This window comes from Indicator indicator, chromosome 1, assembly GCF_027791375.1.
Source record: "Indicator indicator isolate 239-I01 chromosome 1, UM_Iind_1.1, whole genome shotgun sequence".
Classification (NCBI taxonomy): Eukaryota; Metazoa; Chordata; class Aves; order Piciformes; family Indicatoridae; genus Indicator; species Indicator indicator.
Genome location: NC_072010.1, coordinates 796,209 through 815,060, shown reverse-complemented (window position 1 = coordinate 815,060; position 18,852 = coordinate 796,209). Strand labels below are relative to the sequence as shown.

Genomic DNA, 18,852 nt, shown 5'->3' with positions numbered 1-18,852 from the left:
AGCCTCCTGCTAAGAACTTTGCTGCTACCATCAGCCCTGCAAAGGCTTGAGCCCTCCATCACTCTATCCCAAATGCTTCTTGCATGCTTAGCTCTGCCACTTTGGCTCTTCTCCCAGTTTTATGCTGAGCAGCACCACCCCACAGCTTTCCTGGTAGCTTTCCAGTTGTTCCTTGCTTCTTTCTTCTACCTTCACAAGTCTGTAACAAAGCACAAAGGGCCAGAGCTGTGGTCCAGCCACTTCCATGGGCCTGGGAGCAAAGCAGGACCATGACTGAGTGTAAGAATGGAGATTGTATGGAGCTGTGTCCTACCCAGCCCTGCTCTGGATGACTGTTAGATGCTTCAGCCATAAATCAGCAGCTCCAGGCTTTGCTGCAGAGCCAAGTGCAGCTTTGCTCAGCACTTCAGAGAAGTGGCTTAGGGGTGTCAGGAGAGAGGCCAAAGAGCAGATGGGCTTCTAGAAAGGCCAACAGGAATGAGGTCCTTTCACCACTCTTGTGGTGCTAAGGGACATGGTTTAGCACCAGACTTGGTAAGAGTTAGGTAGTGGTTGGACTCAATGATCTTAAAAGTCCTTTCCAACCAAAAAGAATCCATGATTCCATGGCAGAAATCCCATGCTCCACCTCTCTGGGGAACACAGGGGGCTCTTGGGGCAACATTGGAATTAAGCATCCCATAGCAGCCAAACAGAGCAGCTCCCCTTCTCTTGGTGCTTCTCCAGCAGGCCATAGGGATGGGAAAGAGTTACCCCTGGTGAAGGTTCCCCCAGCTACCAACCAGGGCTGGTTGGCTCCCACAGGGAGACCAAGAGACTCCTGTTGGCTTCTCACGGGGAGGTGACTCAAGTTCACTTCCACTTCCTTGCTGGACTATGGTGCTTCAGAGCTGCTCTTAGATGACTTTCTAATGACCTTTGCCAGAAGTTCCTCTTCTCCATGCTACTGTAGCTCCCTCTTGGCTGACCTGGCTAAGGGCATGCTGAAAACCAAATTAATATTTATCCTTAGCCTCCTATTTATGTCTGAAAACAAGTTCCACAGCCTGCTCCAGCCTAGACTTGGAGGCCACTCCTAGCTTCTTCTCTTTGAATGGTTACTACTAAAGAAGGAACTGGTGTGATTCCCACCAGAAATGAAGCAGGTGTCAGGTAAAGCCTTGCTGCTGCTCACTGAGAGGCATTCCCAAAGCCAGAGAGGGGAAGATTGAGAGTAGTTTGTGCATCACAAATTGTCCCTTCACTGAAACCAGCAAGGACAGTGCCTGCTTTGCTCTTCTTTGCTTTATCTCCCTTGCCAAAGTGCTCACTCTCAGGTTGCCACCACCCAGAAGCCCACTACTGCAGCTCCTCAGGCCATACACAGGACTATTTCCACTTATTTATTAACCTACAGCTCCAAAAACTCTTCTTGGATGGTTTCCTCCAGGCAAAGCTCCAGCAGCTCAAGTTCCTCCCCCCCCCCCCCAAGTCTAACCTGATGAGGTTTGCAAGGTGCCACAAGCAGAGAAAAGCTCTTCTGCCCTAATCCAAATCCAAACCAGCCAGGATGGGAGGTTCCTGTCCTTGAAACCTCTTCCCAACTCACACTCCCAGGTGCTTTTCCCCACTCTAGGAGGCAATCCACAGGAAGCCTGAAGCTGTCCTAAGCACAACCCAGTGAATGAATGCACTGAGACCCACAGGCTGCAGCAGGTCAGGGAGGAGGAGGATGATGGTGGGGGTGGGTAGAAGGGGTAGGGGCAAGGTCAGAACACACTGTGGGATGTTGGGAGCTCCTTGCATCGTGTGGCTGCAGGTGTCTGATGGCTTTTGTTGTCTTGTACCACGCAGTGACAGTTGTCTAATTTTGCAATAAAACTTTTTCAATGAAGCTGTGGCAGCCACAAGTCAGCTCTGGTAGGGTTTGGGTGGAGACAAAAATCATGGAATGGCTCAGGTTGGAAGGGACCTCAGAGCTCATCTCCAACCTCCACACCATGCCCAGGGACACCTCTCAGCCAGACTCAGCTGCTCAAGGCCTCATCCAGCCTGGCCTGAGCACCCCAGGCAGGAGGCAGCCACAGCCTCCCTGGGCAGCCTGTGCCAGACTCTCACCTCCCTCCTGCTGCAGAACTTCTTCCTCAGCTCCAGTCTAACCCTGCTCTGCCTCAGCTTCAAACCCTTCCCCCTTGGCCTGGCTCTAGACTCCCTTAGCCAAAGTCTCTCTGCAGCCTTCCTGCAGGATCCCTTCAGCTCTTGCAAGGCAGCTCTGAGGTCCCCCTGGAGCCTTCTCTTCTGCAGGCTGAACACCCCCAGCTCCCTCAGCCTGTGCTCAGAGCAGAGCTGCTGCAGCCCTTGGCTCATCTTTGTGGCCTCCTCTGGCCTCCCTGCAGCAGCTCTGTGTCCTTCTTGTGCTGGGGACAGCAGAGCTGGAGGCAGGATTGGAGGTGGGCTGTGAGCAGAGCAGAGCCAAGGGGCAGAATCCCCTCTGCTGCCCTGCTGCCCACACTCCTCTGGCTGCAGCCCAGCACACAGCTGCCTGAGGGCTGCAGGAGGGCACTGCTGGCTCCTGGGGAGCTGCTCAGCACCCAGCACCCCCAAGGCTCTTTCTTCAGAGCTGCTCTCACCCCACTCTGCACCCAGCCTGGAGTTGTGCCTGGGCTTGTCCTGACCCAGCTGCAGGCCCTTGCCCTGTGACTTGTTGCCCCTCATGCTGTTGGTCCCTGGCTCACTTCTGAAGCCTGTCCAGATCCTTTTGGCTGCCATCCCTGCTTTCAGATGAGTCCAGCTCAGCTTGGTGTCACCCCCAAACTTGCTGAGGGTGCCTCAATACCTGACAAAGGTGTTAAACAGTATTGGACCCAGGACAGATCCCCGAGGAACTCCACTTGCCACTGGTCTCCACATTGAGCCCTTGATCCTCTAGGAGCTGAAGAGAGCTTCCTTGATACCCTTAATTCCAATACACCCTTTAACCTGTTAAAAATGGACAAGAATAACACTTCATACACATGAGATCTATTCCCATGCTCTGCTTGGGGGGTTGGGAGGCTCTACAGAGGGATCTGGACAGCTTGGATCAATAGGCCAAAGCCAGTGGGATGAGGTCCAACAAGGCCAAGTGCTGGGTCCATCACTTTGGTCACAAGACCTCCATAAACACTCCAGGCTTGGGGAATAGTGGCTGGAGAGCTGCCCAGTAGATAAAAGACCTGGGAGTGGTGGTCAACAGGCAGCTGAAGATGAAGCAGCATGTGCCCAGGTGGGCAAGAAAGCCCCCAGCACCCTGGCTTGGATCAGCAGGAGTGTGGCCAGCAGGAGCAGGGCAGTGATTGCCTCCCCCAGCCCTGGTGGGGCCACACACTCAGTACTGGGTTCAGGTTTTGGATCCCCCACTACAAGAGACACTGAGGTGCTGGAGCAGGTCCAGAGAAGGGCAACAAAGCTGGGGAAGAGCCTGGAGAGCAGCTGAGGGAACTGGGAGTGTTTAGTCTGGAGAAAAGGAGGCTGAGGGGAGACCTCATTGCTCTCTGCAACTCCCTGAAAGGAGGCTGGAGCCAGGTGGGATTGGTCTCTTCTCTCAAGGAAGAAGAGAAGGGACAAGAGGAAATGGCTTCAAGTTGTACCAGGAGAGGTTCAGGTTGGCTATCAGGAAAAACTTCCTGCAACCCAAAGTTGGGATCTGATCTGGAGAAAGAGAGGAGGGAAAGAGCTGCAAATCCTGCACCACTGCTGTGGCCATGGTGGTGGTCACTCCAACCACTGCATGCTAGAAAGGTACTCAGCTCACCACATGGGTGAACTTTGGCCAGTATGGGACAAGCACAGAATTCTCTGGGTGGGAAAAGATGTTTGAAAGAGCATCCAGTCCACTCCCCCTGCAGTCAGCAGGGACATCTGCAACTACAGCAGGCTGCTCAGAGCCCCAAACCTCCTGGATCTGGGGTGGTTCCAGGGACAGAACATCTACCACCTCTCAGGGCAACCAGGGATGGGGTCTCACCACCCTCAGCATCAAACATTTCTCCCTTTCTCCAGTCTGAATCTCTCTTTCTTAGTGCCAAACCACTCCCCCTTGTCGTGTCACAACAGGCCCTGATAAAAGTTCTGTCCCCATCTTCCTTATCAGCCCTTTCAACTCCTGAAAGGCCACCAGAAGGGCTCCCCAGAGCCTTCTCTATGCTGAACAACCCCAACACTCTCACAGCAGAGAGCTTCCAGCCCTCTGATCATGTTCTCTGCTCTGGACCTGCTCCAACAGGTCCTTGTGCTGAGGAATCAAGGCAGACACAGCACTTCAGCTTGGGTCTCAACAAAGCAGAATAATCCTTGATGTGGCCCTCAACTTCTCTCAACATATCACAGAAGCATTCAGGTTGGAGAAGACCCTCAGGATCACCAAGTCCAACCCACAACCCTACTCTGTAAGGCTCAGCCCTAAACCATAGCCCTGAGCACCACATCCAGGGGTGGGGACTCCACCACTCCCCTGCCCAGCCCAGCTCCACTCTTGCTGGGAAAAAAATGTTTCCTGCAGTCCAGTCCAAACCTCCCCAGTCACAGCTTGAGGCCATTCCCTCTTGTTCTATCACTACCTGTGAGAAGAGACCAGCACCACCCTCTCCACAATGTCCTTTCAGGTAGTTGTAGACAGCAGTGAGGTCTCCTCTCAGCCTCCTCTAGCAAGAAGAGAGGTACAAAAAGATCATCCCCAACCACACCCAAGCTACTAAACCTCTCTTGATCCTCCCAGTGATCACCTCTGTGACATTAGGAGGTTGATGGACCAGGTTGGGAGGGCTTGAAAGCAGAAAGCAGCTGAGTGATCTCCAGGAAAGCCATCCCCACTGGAGGACTGGAAAGGCTTCCAGCTGACTGAAGGGTATCAGACACAACATGGAAGGCTTTGCAGTGGCTGTCACTCTCCTCTTGCTTCAGGCCTTCCAGCTTCCACACCTTCCCTGCTCCTACAAAGCTGCTCTGTCACCTTCTGCCTTTTTTTTTTCCCCCTAAATTAAAGTTGTAAAAATATCCAAAAATTCAATGTTGGTTTTTACTCCAACACTCAAGATGTAAAAGTTGTTTTGGGGTGTTTTTTTTTTTCTTTTTTTTTAATGGTTTCCACTCAAAAAAATGTGCACAGAATCCTCCAATCCCCCATTCCCTGACTCCCTGAGGAGAAATCATCTGACACCCAAGCAGCTTCCCAGCAGCACCCTGCCAGGCTGGGTTTCCAGGAAGCCTGCCAGGGAAGCTGGGAGGAGCAGGATGGCTGAGGATCACACATCCAAACAGGCTGCCAGACAGACCAGTTCCTGACACCATCCCTTTGAACTTCCAGCTCACAAGTTGGGTTGCCAGGTCCCTCCCTGCTGAGAAGCCTCCTGGAAATAAAAATCTGGATGTGAAAAAAAAAAACAAGTTCTTCCTGGGCAACAAATTTGTCCAGTTTTTGTTAATGCAACAAACAGCTTCTGAAGGTCAGATGAAGCTTTGAGCAACCTGCTCTAATGGAAGGTGTCCCTGCCAAGGGGGTTGGATCAGGATCTTCTAAGGTCCCTTCCAACCATTCCATGACTTCAGCAAGGCTTTGGACACTTTGTGCCCCCTAATATCCTCACAGCCAAGCTCAGGGAGTCTGAGAGTAGACAGAGAGATGGATCCTGAACTGCCTAAACAGAGCCCAGAGGGTGGTGGTGAAGGGTACAGAGCCCAGGTGGAGAGCTGTGGTTAGTGGTGCTCCCCAGGGGTCACCACTGGGGTCCAGACTTACTCAACATCTTCATCAGTGACCTGGAAGAGAGGAGAGTGAAGCTCAGCCAGTACCAAACTGGGAGGAGTGGCTGACACCCTGGTCAGGCTGTGTTGCCATTCAGTGAGACCTGGCCAGGCTGAAGAGCTGGGCAGAGAGGAACCTCATGAAGTTCAACTAGTGCCAGGTCCTGCAGCTGGGTGGAGGCAATGCCAAGCACAAATGCAGGCTGGGCAGGGAGTGGCTGGAGAGCAGCCCTGAGGAGAGGGACTTGGGGGTGCTGGGGGATGAGAAGCTCAGCAGGAGCTGTCAATGTGCACTTGCAGCCCAGAGAGCCAAGCAGAGCCTGGGCTGCAGCAGGAGAAGTGTGGCCAGCAGGGCAAGGGAGGGGATTCTCCCCCTCTGCTCAGCTCTGCTGAGACCCCACCTGGAGTACTGCATCCAGTTCTGGAGCCTCTGTTCCAAGAGGGCTATGGACATGCTGGAAGGTGGCCAGAGAAGGGCCACCAGGATGAGCAGAGGGCTGGAGCTGCTCTGCTCTGAGGACAGACTCTGAGAGAGTTGGGGCTGTTCAGTCTGGAGAAGAGAAGGCTCTGAGGTGACCTTCTGGTGGCCTTGCAGGATCTGAAGGGGGCTCCAAGAAAACTGGGGAGGGACTTTTTAGGATCTCAGGTAGTGACAGGACTGGGGGGAATGGAATAAAGCTGGAAGTGGGGAGATTCAGACTGGAGGTGAGGAAGAAGTTCTTCCCCATGAGAGTGGTGAGAGCCTGGAATGGGTTGTGCAGGGAGGTGGTTGAGGCTCCATCCCTGGAGGTGTTTGCAGCCAGGCTGGATGAGGCTCTGGGCAGCCTGCTGTAGTGTGAGGTGTCCCTGGCCATGGCAGGGGGGTTGGAACTGGCTGAGCCTTGTGGTCCCTTCCAACCCTGACTGATTCTATGAACTAGGGCAAAGGTAGGGTCCTCCACCTGGGGAGAAACCCCCTGCACCAGGACAGATGAAGGTTGACCTGCTGGAAAGCAGCTCCACAGAAGACCTTGGAGTGTTGGTGGGCAGCAAGTTCTGCATGAGACAGCAATGTGCCCTTGTGGCCAAGAGAGCCAATGGCATCCTGGGGTACATTAAGACTGTGGCCAGCAGCAGATCAAGGGAGGTTCTCCTCCCTCCCTACTCTGCCCTGGTGAGGCCACATCTGGAGTGCTGTGTCCAGTTCTGGGCTCCCCAGTTCAAGGACAGGGACCTACTGAAGAGGATGCAGCAAAGTGTTACAAAGATGCTGAGGGGACTTGAACATCTCTGATGAGGGAAGGGTGAGAGAATTGGGGCTGTTCAGTCTGGGAAAGAGAAGACTGAGGGAGGAATCTCATCAATGCTGAGCAATACCTCAAGGGTGGGTGTCAGCAGGATAGGACCAGTGCTGCCCAGTGACAGGAGAAGGGGTGACAGGCACAGACTTGAACATGAGAAGCTCCATGTAAACATGAGCAGGAATTTCTGTAATTTAAGAGTGGCAGAGCACTGTAAAAGGCTGCCCAGAGAAGTGGTGGAGGCTCCCTCTCTGACATTCAAAACCCACCTGGATGTGTTTCTGTGAGACCTTCTCTAGGTGAACCTGCCTTGGCAGGTGGGGGTTGGACTTGATGCTCTCCAAAAGTCCCTTCCAACTCCTACCTTTCTGTGAAGCCACAAAGGTCTAAATGCTGAACTGCTCTGGACATGGCTAAAGAAGCTTCCCCTCCTGGAAACCTCAGAGAAGGGGACCAGTAAGTGAAGCTACCAGGACTGCTCCAGCCCATGAGGTAGTTCTTCACCATCCTACTGCTGCTCCAGCTCTACCCAGACAGCAGCCATTTTATCTCCACTTTTGTTTAGATCAGGATCTGTCAAGTTCACTCCAAAAACCTCAAGGGAAGTTGGAAGCAATGCAGCAGAATTCCTGTCATACCAAAGGTGGGAATCAGGCATCTTGTGACCAAAAAGCACCTCCACAAGCCCTGTCTTTTGTGATTTTATTAAGAGATGTTTTCAGGACAGTCAAGCTTCTGGTTGCAGATGTCACAAACCCTACAAACAAAACCAAAAACAACAAAGGACTGAGTGAGATGGTGGCACAACTCTTTCCTGGAATCATTTTCCTACCCAAAACCCTCAACTGAACAGGCTCCAGGTTCTCCAGTTAAATGACTCACTTCTTGTCTTTTCCCCTGATGTTCCAAATGCAATGATCTCCCTTCTCCCCACAGGAGCAGATCTTCCTAGTTCAGATTCCCCTGTTTCAGTGAGGCCTTGTGAACACTCCCTGTTCAGAGAACACCACAGCCTGGCTGTCACCAGTAGCTAAGGAAGTCTCCCAAGCTGCCTTAGAAGCTCCTCTTTTAGGGAGACAGGACTTAAAACCTTTATTTTATTGGGTCCAGTTCTGGTTTCCCCAGTTCAAGAGAGTCAGGGAACACACTGGAAAGAGTCCAGTAGGGGCTGGGAACATGCTAGGGGCCTGGAGCAGCTCTGTGAGGTGGAAAGGGTGAGAGCCCTGGGACTGCTGAGTCTGCAGAAGAGCAGCCCCAGAGGGGAGCTGAGCAATGCTCAGCAAGAGCTCAAGGGGCTGGAGGGAGCAGGAGGTTGGGGCCAGACTCTTCTCAGTGCTGCCCAGCATCACAACTGGAACCCAGGAGGAGAAACTTCTTTGGTGTGAGGGTGCTGGAGCCCTGGAGCAGGCTGGCACAGAGAGGTTCTGGAGTCTCCCTCTGTGGAGAGCTTCCAACCCCACCTGGTTATTGTGCTCCTGGGCAAGCTGCTGTGAGGGCCCTGCTTTAGCAAGGGGGTTGGACTGGATGATCTCCAGAGGTCCCTTCCAACACCCACCATGCTGTGACTTGCACACAAAACCAGCCACACCCCACACAATTTCTAACCTCTATCCCAAACTGTATCCCATGGTCAATGAGGAATATAGAGCCTGTGCTGACAAGTGGCACCATGAACATCCACAGCACTGAACCCTTCTCAGACAAATGCCTCTGTGTCACTCAGGCTGGGGCCCAAGGTGCCCATGATCCATGCTGTAGAACACAACATGAAAAGCAGGCACTTGGACAAGGTCATTCCCTTTCAGACTCATCATCTCATCTTCACTGAAGGGTGTGCTTAGCTGGTTTGCAGCTGGCCTCAAACCAGGCTGGATGAGGCTCTGGCCAGCCTGATGTAGTGTGAGGTGTCCCTGGCCATGGCAGGGGGGTTGGAACTGGCTGCTCCTTGTGGTCCCTTCCAACCCTGACTATGATTCTCTGCCCCTTTCATCAGCCAGGGCAAAACTCAACCCAACCCAGCAGCTTTCCCCCCACCCCAGAACCCCAGCCACTGTAAAGCTTTTTTGGTGAACCACCACCTGTTCCACATGGATCCTCCCACCCCTTGCAGGCACTTACCCCTCAGGCAGTTGGAACTGGTTGAGGCATGGCTGGCTGTTCTGGTTTGCCACCTTTCTGCTCTGAAATGGGAGTGGTGGGCAAGATCTCTTCTTTGGGTTCCACAATGCTGACGTGGTCTGGAAGAGGCTTTTTGGGGCCAATCTTGCCACTTGGGTCCCAAGGCAACATAATCTTTACTTTGATCCCCAGCACTCCTGCAAAAAGTGACAGGACAACACAGACATAGCTCCTGTGACACAGAAGATCAAGCACACCTCCAGCAGGAACAAGCCCCAGGGTTACAAAGTAGGCTACCAAAGACATCTCCATACAACACTGAGGATAAAAGTTCATTAACATCAACATCCAGGGTTGAGTCACCAACCCTGGATGTGTTTAAAGGTGGTCTGGATGTGGTGCTTGGGGATATGGTTTAGGAGTGAACCTTGTAGAGTAGGGTTCAGGGTTGGACTTGGTGATCCTGAGGGTCTCTTCCAACCTGAATGTTTCTGTGATTAATACAAATGTGAGAGCTTAAAAATTTAATTACTGTGACTTTACAGCAGCCTGCTTGCCTTGATCCAACTCACTGCCTCAGGACTGTGATAAAACCACATCTCTGCATCTTCTAAACACCTTCAGGGATGAGGATTCCACCATCACCCTGGGGAGCTTGTCCCAGTGTTTGAGAACCCTCTCAGTGAACGAGTTTCTTCTAATAGCCAACCTTAAGCCATGCAAACCCCAGTTTTAAATCTTCCTGGGATAAACTCAGCTCAGACTCAGGCTGTGCCCAGAAAATTCCCCACAGATCTTGCACAGAAAGGAATTCCTTGGGTTTCTGCATCCCTTCTCAGACAAATGCCTCTAAATCATCCAATGAGTGGGAGTGTCCTGCACAAGGCAGCCTTAGCACAGCACCACAGGACATGGCACTGGACATGGCTGCAGTGACACAAGGACATCCCTTCTGACTCGTCATCGTGTCATCACCGAAGGGAAGGTGGAGCAGAGCTTTGCCTATCCCCACACCAAGTGTTCCCAAAGTCAGTTAAGATGTAGAATTCATTTGTGTTTTGCCAGCAGGAAGGACAAGTGTTAAGCAGGCTGGGCTGGTTTAGCTGGGAAGACTTGCCAGGACACAGCTATGGGGGAGAAAGGTCTGGCACTTGTGTTTTTCCTGGGTCTTGTGGCACCCATGATCTGTTGTCTGCCTACCCCTAGCAGCCAAGAAAGCCAGAATCCAAACTGCCAGCAGCTCTGAGACTCAGCCAGTATGAATTTCATCTGTAAGCTGCTTTGCCATCAAGCTCAGAGGCTGCAGGACATGAGTTAAGAGTGTGGAAAGTATCAAGTCACATTCTCAACTGGCAACATTTCACCCTCACCGCTACAGAAGTGAGTCAAGGGGGATGACTACAAAAAGTTCTGCTGTCTGCTGAAGACCCCTTCTCCTTTCCCATTCACAAACACAATTCTACTTCAGATCTCATCTGCAAACTCCAAAGCAATAGCTTAGCTACAAAAAGCCAAGAAAAGAGATTTTAGAATCATAGAATTGTCAGGGTTGGAAAGGACCTCAAGGATCAGCCAGTTCCAACCCCCCTGCCATGGGCAGGGACACCTCACACCACAGCAGGTTGCTCACAGCCACCTCCAGCCTGGCTGCAAAAACCTCCAGGGATGAGGCTTCCACCACCTCCCTGGGCAACCTGATCCAGGCTCTCATCACCCTCATGGGGAACGACTTCTTTCTAACATCCAATCTGAATCTACCCACTCCTAGTTTTGCTCCATTCCCCCCAGTCCTATCCCTACCCCAACACCCTAAAAAGGTCTCTCAGCAACTTTCTTGTAGGCCCTCTTAAGATACTGGAAGGCCACAGTAAGGTCTCCTCAGAGCCTTCTCTTCTCCAGACTGAACAACCCAAACTCTCTCAACGCTGTCTCCATAGGAGGAGCTCCAGCCCTCTGCTCAGAATCAGAACACTGAGCGGCAGCACAACTTAAACCAACTCTGCAAGATCAGAGGTGCATCAAATCAATGAGATGGCAGAGGGAAGCTTCCAGTCTGCAGGAATGGGACAACCAGGAGTTGAGATCTTTTGGCACTGTGAGAAGGAAACCAAGAGAGCTGCCACAGGGACCTGCATCCCAAGCACTCACCCTGCCGGAGAAGGACGTGACGCACGGCTGTGTCGACGTAGTAGTTGACTGGGTCTCCACTGTGGATCATCAAACCATCCACAAACTTCATGGACTTGGCACGCTGGCCTCTGAGCTTGCCAGACACAACCACCTCACAGCCCTTGGCACCACTCTCCATGATGAAACGGAGGACACCATAGCAGGCCCTGCAGGGAGAGAGCGCAGCAGCGGGGTGGTCTTTTCAGGCTGTGCCTAGAAAATCTCCCACAGATCTCGCACAGAAAGGAGTAGAATGTAAATAAATTACTATTGGATGTGAAAAGAAAAACTATGGTAAGCTCTAAATAATCCCATTGGGATAAAACTTAATATAGGTAAACTATCTTTCTCTCTTTTTGCTCTCTCTCCCCTCTGGCTGATGCTTCTGCTGGGTTCTGCTGACCTGGGCTGCATTGCTTTGTTGTGGCTAAGTCAAACATTTCTCTGCTCTCTTGTCCCTTGTGTACAGAAGGGTAGAGGGAAGGGGAAGCTATTACCATCCCTGGTTGTCCAGGGGGGTTCTTGTGCTGTTTATCAATTGTAAATATTGTATATTTTGTACATATTCACTGCATTTTGTTTTAGATTGCATTTTTGCTTGTAAATACAGCTTCATTTGCTTCCAACTGAGCTGGGCTGGCAATTTGATGCTGGGGGGAATTTCCAACCCACCACAAACAGCCCCAGCCTTCACCCCGCTGCCAAAGCCACAATGCTCCGTGGATCTGCTTTATCCCAATTTCAAACAGGATCACATTTCAGCTTTCCTTTGCAAGAAGCCTTCTGAACACAAAAATGCAACCAGAGCTCTGTCACAGATCTTCACACCATAGAGGAAAAAAAACCTCTTGTGTTTGACGATCCTTGTGGGGTTGTTGGGAATGAGACTCTTTGTGACACCAAAGCCACTCCACAGCTGAAGGTGGCCACAGCAGGAGTGCAGCTCCTCAGCCCTTCTCAGACAAATGCCTCAGAATCATCCAATGGTAAGAGGATGCTCCTGCTGGAGAGCCACACACAGCACCACAGAACATGGCACTGCAGAGGTGCTGCAACAAGAGGCATCCATTTCTGACTCGTCATCTTATCATCACTGAAGGGATCTGAGATGCAAGACCACTGCCACCTCAACTGCAATGAAAGCCAGAAGCCTGGCAATTGTTTTTTCACTCCTCCCCTCATTTATTCACAAAGATAAAAAATGCAAACTTCATGCACACCAGGCAGACAACTTGTCACCTCATCTACTCTTAGACTTCAACTTCTATGTCTGAAATCCATCATCTAGCAATTACTACCCTTAATAACTTTAAGTAACTGTGCTAAACCAAAAGCTCCTGTACAGTAAAACAATCAAAAATATCATAGAATAATAGAATGGTTTAGGTTGGAAGTGACCTTTAAATGTCATCTAGTCCAACCACTCTGCAGTGAAAGGGACACCTTCCCCTAGATCAGGTTCCTCACAGCCCCATCCAACCTAACCTGGACTGGTTCCAGGGATGGGGCATCTCCCACCTCTCTGGGCAACCAGCCTCAACCTAAAAATATTTCTTCATCTAGTCTGAATCTCCCTCTCAATTTAAAACCATCATCCCTTGTCTCCACATTCCTGTAGCCCCTCTTTTAAGTCCGGAAAGGCCACTAGAAGGTCTCCCTGGAGCCTTCTCTCCTCCAGGCTGAACAACCCCAACTCTCCCAGTCTGACCTCACAGCAGAGGGCTTCCAGCCTTCCCATCATGGTCGTGGCCTCCTCTAGCCCCACTCCCACAGGTCCATCTGCACTGTGCTAAGGACTCCAGAGCTGTCCCAGCACTGCAGGTGGGGTTTCAGCAGAGTGCAGCAGAGGGGCAGAATCTCCTCCTTGCCCCTGCTGCCAGGGATCAGCCCAGGACAGGGCTGGCAGCACTCGGTGCCAGCTCATGTCCAGCTTTCCACCCACCAGCACCCCCAAGCCCATCTCTTATGAACTGCCCTGTCCCAGCAAACCATTAGTGGATTTCCAAACAACAGAGGAGCTGGCAAGGAGGATTTCTGGGGTGGCCTTTGAATGCCACTGGCTGGGCTGTGCCGTTCAGGTCGCTGTACTCACCGGCGCACCGCTAAGCCTCCCAGCAGCTTGTAGCGCAGGGACTCTGCCTGGGCGATGGCACACAGGCCTCTCGTGGCCACCTTCTCGGCATAGAGCTAGGAAAGAAAAGAAGCCAACTCAAAACCAGGGCTTTGCTACTGCAGGATTGATGGAATCGAACACAGGAAGCCTCAAGCTACAGTGCCTCACCCTCTACACCCACTCCAGTCAGTCCTTCCACATTTACCTGCGGCCACCGAACCTCAGACCTGGTTTGGTCAGAAAAGTCCTTTGAGCTCATGCAGTCCAACCATTCTCTAACTCTGCCAAGGCTGGTGCCAAATCATGGCCCTCAGCACCCCAGCTCTGCCTCTCTGAAACACCTCCAGGGATGGGGATTCAACCAGCACCCCTGGGCAGCCTGTTCCAGTGTTTGAGAACCCTTTCAGTGCAAGAAGTTTCTTCTAATGTCCAACCTAAACCTCCCCTGGGGCAACTTGAGGCTATTTCTTCTCATTCTAGAAAACTTTATCCTTGGACACTACACTCACTTAACTCTCCTGGTGCCTGTCTCCTACTCCTGACAGAACTGATGAGACTCCACTGAAGGTCAGGAGACTATTAGAACAGTCTCCAAGAGTTTTTTCAGCTTCAAAACTTTAGGGATCAGTGGAGAGAGGCATCCAAGACCTTTGGCTTGAGACAATTCTTACATCAGTCTGCTTCAGTGTTACAATCCAACTTCAGTGTTAAAATCCAACCTCAAACTACCAGAGATTTGAAAGCTGAGAGAGCTGAAGTGTTACTGACATCTAACACATCCCAAAGACCTGAGTTTGGTGCTTCAGAAGCATTCAAACCCACACACAATGTTCCTAGAGCAGACAAATTATGATGAGCTCCAAGGTCTGCACCGTTCTAAGCACTTGCTGGAGACAATCAGCAATTTTCACTGTGGAATGGGATCCAACAAGACTGGCCAAGCAGGAATTAATGTCAGCATCACCCCTAGACCACACTTCCTCCACCCCCCAAATTGCTAGAGAGCAGAAGGACAACCAAGGGCAACACACTTCAAACAGGAAGGCTGAAAATTACTGGTATTGATTACACTATCTTGTTCAATCTCAGAGACCCTTCCATACCAAAACAGTTTCTTTCTAAGGACAGAGACTGGGATCTACTGGATAGAGACCAGTGGGGGCCGGGGAGATGCTGAGGGGCCTGGAGCAGCTCTGTGAGGAGCAAAGGCTGAGAGCCCTGGGGCTGAGAGCCTGCAGAAGAGCAGCCCCAGAGGGGAGCTAAGCAATGCTCAGCAAGAGCTCAAGGGGCTGGAAGGCGCAGACTGGTTGGGGCCAGACTTCTCACTGGTGCCCACCATCATAATAAGGGGCATGGGGCACAGTCTGGAACCCAGGAGGTTCCATCTGAAGATGAGGAGAAACTTCTTTGGTGTGAGGGTGCTGGAGAGGTTGTGGAGTCTCCATCTCTGGACAGCATCCAGCCCCACCTGACCATTGTGATCATGGAGAACCTGCTCTAGGTACCCTTGCTTTAGCAAGGGGGTTGGACTGGATGATCTCCAGAGGTCCCTTCCAACCTCCCACCATTCTCTGATTCTGTGTCAGATGCATTTGAATTCAGTAAGGGCAACGGTAACCCACCCAAAACAAACATGATGCTGTTAAGACAACGTGGCTGGGCTGGATGATCTTCAAAGCCTTTCCCAACCTCAACGATTCCTGGGGATTCTCACCCTTAATACTGGGACAGCAACATCTGCTATAAAATATTTACAAAGGAGTTTAAGAAACTTGAACTGCAACCTTTTTGTTGGGAAAACCAAGGACAGCACTCAAAACACCTCAAAGAGCAAAGCATTTTGCATTCCAAGCATTTTGTGAGAAGAGGGAGAACACATCCCAAGTTCACAGGATCACAGGATGTTAGGGGTTGGAAGATACCTCTGGAGATTTTTGAATCCAACTCCCCTGCCAGAGCAGGGCCATAGAATCTAGCACAGGTCACACAGGAACACATCCAGATGGGTCTTAGAAGTCTCCAGAGAAGGAGACTCCACAACCTCTCTGGGCAGCCTGTTCCAGTGCTCTGTCACCCTCCCAGTGAAGAAGTTCCTCCTCATGGTGAGGTGGAACCTCCTGTGCTGGAGTTTCCATCCATTGCCCCTTGTCCTATCCCAGGGTGCAACTGAGCAGAGCCTGTCCCCTCCCTCTTGACCCCCAGCCCTCAGATATTTATAAACATTTATTAAATCCCCTCTGTCTTCTCCAGACTAAAAAGCCCCAGGTCTCTCAGCCTCTCCTCACAAGGCAATGCTCCAGACCCTTAATCACCCTTGTAGCCCTCTGTTTGACTCTATGTAGACCCCTGTCCCTCCTGAACTGGAGAGCCCAGAACTGGATGCAATATTCCAGGTGTGGCCTCACCAGAACAGAGTAGAGGGGGAGGAGAACCTCCCTGTATCTGCTGGCCACACTCTTCTTAATGCCCCCCAGGATCCCATTGGCCTTCTTGGCCACCAGAGCACATTGGTGATCCATGCAGGACTTGTTATCCACCAGGACACCCAGCTCCATCTCCACAGGGCTGCTCTCCAGCAGATCACCTCCTAACCTGTACCAGTTCAGTTCATCACTCCTTCCCAGGTGCAGGACTAAGTTCTCTTTCAAGTCTTTCAGCTGAGAGCAACCAAGCAGTGCACACAATCCCAGCTGCACAACCCCCTCACTGCTGTTTTAACTCAGACAAGTTTTACCTCCACGCTTCCCTCAGGGAAGCCAAACCTCTTCTGCACGACCGCCGTGAGCTCCCGGATGCGTCGCCCCTTCTCGCCCAGCACGTTCTGAGTTCTGCAAAAGAAAGTAGAGGGTGACTGAGGAAAAGTCTCCAGGTCCAAGCATGTAACCATCCCAAAGAGCTTCCAGACCCAGCAGGTAGTTTAGTTCTGGGGTTGTAACATTGCTGGATCACTCAAGATCACTTCTTATCTCCTTTCCAAGTGGCTTTCCACAATACCTCAGCCTGCAGCAGCATCCCTTAGAGCCTTGCACAGAATGATAAGGGTTGGAAGGGACCTCTGGAGGTCACCTAGACTAATCTCCCCACCAGAGCAGGCTCACCTACAGCAGGTTGCACAGGAAATAGAATCATAGAATTGTCGGGGCTGGAAGAGACCTCAAGGATCATCTAGTTGCACCCTACCTGCCATGAGCAGGTCCAGGTGAGTTTTGAGTGATTCCAGAGATGGAGACTCCACCTCTCTGGAGAGACTGTTCCGCTGGTCTGCCACCCTCAAAGTAAAGTTTCTCCTCATGTTTGGGTGGAACTTCTTATGTTCAAGTTTGTGCCCACTACCTCTTTGTCCTGTCACTGGCCACCACTGAATAAAACTTGTTCCCATCCTCCTGACACCCACCACTGAAATATTTGTAAGCACTGGTGAGATCCCCCCCTCAGTCTTCCCTTCCTCAGGCTAAAAGGCTCCAACAGCAGCAGCTCAGTTACCTGGTGGCCAGGATGATAATCTCAGTCCTGGTTGGAGTGACTCGGACTTCTACTCCGGAGTAGCCATCTTCAGCCAGTTCACGAGTCAGAAACTCATTCAGCTCAGCTTTGAAGATGCCATCAGCGACAAACTGAAAACCGAACAGACCTAATCAAACTCTGGCCAAGCTCTCAGCCGGAGCACAACTCCCTCCACGTTCGTGGTTTGGGTGGAATTCACCGCTGGGACCAGCCTGCAGAGTGGGAATCTCTGCCCTCACAGGGAAGAAGCAGCAGCGAGAAGTTTTAAAGCACCTCCCCTGAAGTTTCTAGGGACAACTCGCTACAGCCACACTGAACTCACAGCTCGCTGTTATGTCTGCTTTGATTCGGGATGAATTCAATTAATTCGAGGGGTCACATCCCTTCGCCACCCTCGCTGCTGCTTCCACCCTCACAAGGTACAGACGCCCAAGACAAGCAGAGCCCTGCGCTCTCTCGCGGCTCCTCTGACCCACAGAGTCAGGGAGTCACCAAAGCCAAACTCTTCCCAATGAGAAAAAAAGGGAAAGAGCAAGGAAGTTCTTCAGCTTCCGGCAGCGTTCTGCGCCCCTCAGCGCAACCCGGGCCTGTCTCCCTTCTGCATTCAATCCCGCAGCCCTGTGCAAGCCACGCGCAGGGCTGTGAGGGGCAAACGCGGCTCCTTCCCTGGCCAGGAGCCCACGCAGAGCTCTCCGCGCTTTCCCTCACCCCAGCCTCCCGCCGCCGCCATGTTCCCGGCTGTGCCGCCGCGCTGCATCCGCCTCCATCCTCCCGTATCCGCCACCATCCCCTCGCCGCCGCCCAGCTCCGAAGAATCGCGTGGCAGCCCCCAGCTCGACCCTGTCGATATGGAGGAGCACCGCGGGCGCGTAGAGCCGAACCGCTGCCCTCACCTTGCGCTTCTTGGAGATCTGCACCGCCATCTTGGGTCACACCGCCCGGCGGAAAGGAAGGAGGAAGCCCCGCCGGAAGAGCTTTATCGGCCCTCCGCCGCTTCCCATTGGACCGACGGAGTCACGTGTGGCGAGCGGGGGCCGATGGGAAGTGGAGTCTTCCCTGCGCCGCCATGTTGGGGAGGCTTAACCCTTCTCTCGTCAGTGACGTCTTCAGCCCTGCAAGGCTGCTGTGCGTGTCCGTAACATCCATTAAAACGGCCATAAAACCAGTCCAAACGGGGACGGGAGAAGGAACAGGGGGTACAAACATGAGCATAGAAGAGTTCACCTCAACAGGAGGAGAAACTTCACGGTGAGGGTGACAGAGCCCTGGAGCAGGCTGCCCGGGGAGGTTGTGAAGTCTCCTTCTCTGGAGCCTTTCCAACCCCAGCTGGATGCATTCCTGTGCAGACTCCCCTGGGTGCTGCTGCTCTGGCAGGGGGTTGGAATGGATGATCCCTTCCAACCTGAGGTTCAACAAGACCAAGGGCAGGGTCCTGCAGCTGGGTGGAGGCGATGCCAAGCACAGGTCCAGGCTGGGCAGGGACTGGAGAGCAGCCCTGAGGAGAGGGACTTGGGGGTGCTGGGGGAGGAGAAGCTCAGCAGGAGCTGTCAATGTGCACTTGCAGCCCAGAGAGCCAAGCAGAGCCTGGGCTGCAGCAGGAGAAGTGTGGCCAGCAGGGCAAGGGAGGTGATTCTCCCCCTCTGCTCAGCTCTGCTGAGACCCCACCTGGAGTACTGCATCCAGTTCTGGAGCCTCTGTTCCAAGAGGGATATGGACATGCTGGAAGGTGTCCAGAGAAGGGCCACCAGGATGAGCAGAGGGCTGGAGCACCTCTCCTATGAGGACAGACTGAGAGAGTTGGGGCTGTTCAGTCTGGAGAAGAGAAGGCTCTGAGGTGACCTTCTTGTGGCCTTGCAGGATCTGAAGGGGGCTCCAAGAAAGCTGGGGAGGGACTTTTTAGGCTATCAG

The 18,852-nt window shown here is 52.4% G+C and overlaps 1 protein-coding gene and 3 non-coding genes across 4 annotated transcripts; all 4 read right to left on the bottom strand.

Annotated features, from left to right (window-relative positions):
* Nucleotides 1–7,731: 7,731 nt before the first annotated feature.
* On the bottom strand, nucleotides 7,732–17,880 carry RPS3 (ribosomal protein S3). The gene is made up of 7 exons (XM_054399120.1): nucleotides 17,838–17,880; nucleotides 16,924–17,054; nucleotides 16,175–16,268; nucleotides 13,420–13,514; nucleotides 11,307–11,494; nucleotides 9,159–9,355; nucleotides 7,732–7,797 (listed from the first exon to the last, which is right to left on the bottom strand). Exons 1-6 carry the CDS (start codon nucleotides 17,865–17,867, stop codon nucleotides 9,162–9,164), a joined length of 732 nt encoding a protein of 243 aa, XP_054255095.1. The 5' UTR covers nucleotides 17,868–17,880; the 3' UTR covers nucleotides 7,732–7,797; nucleotides 9,159–9,161.
* On the bottom strand, nucleotides 8,732–8,870 carry LOC128975011 (small nucleolar RNA SNORD15). Its single transcript, XR_008489332.1, has one exon. It is a non-coding gene; the product is annotated as a small nucleolar RNA SNORD15 (small nucleolar RNA).
* On the bottom strand, nucleotides 9,989–10,138 carry LOC128975004 (small nucleolar RNA SNORD15). Its single transcript, XR_008489331.1, has one exon. It is a non-coding gene; the product is annotated as a small nucleolar RNA SNORD15 (small nucleolar RNA).
* LOC128974998 (small nucleolar RNA SNORD15) lies at nucleotides 12,280–12,426 on the bottom strand. The gene has a single exon (XR_008489330.1). It is a non-coding gene; the product is annotated as a small nucleolar RNA SNORD15 (small nucleolar RNA).
* Nucleotides 17,881–18,852: the final 972 nt, after the last annotated feature.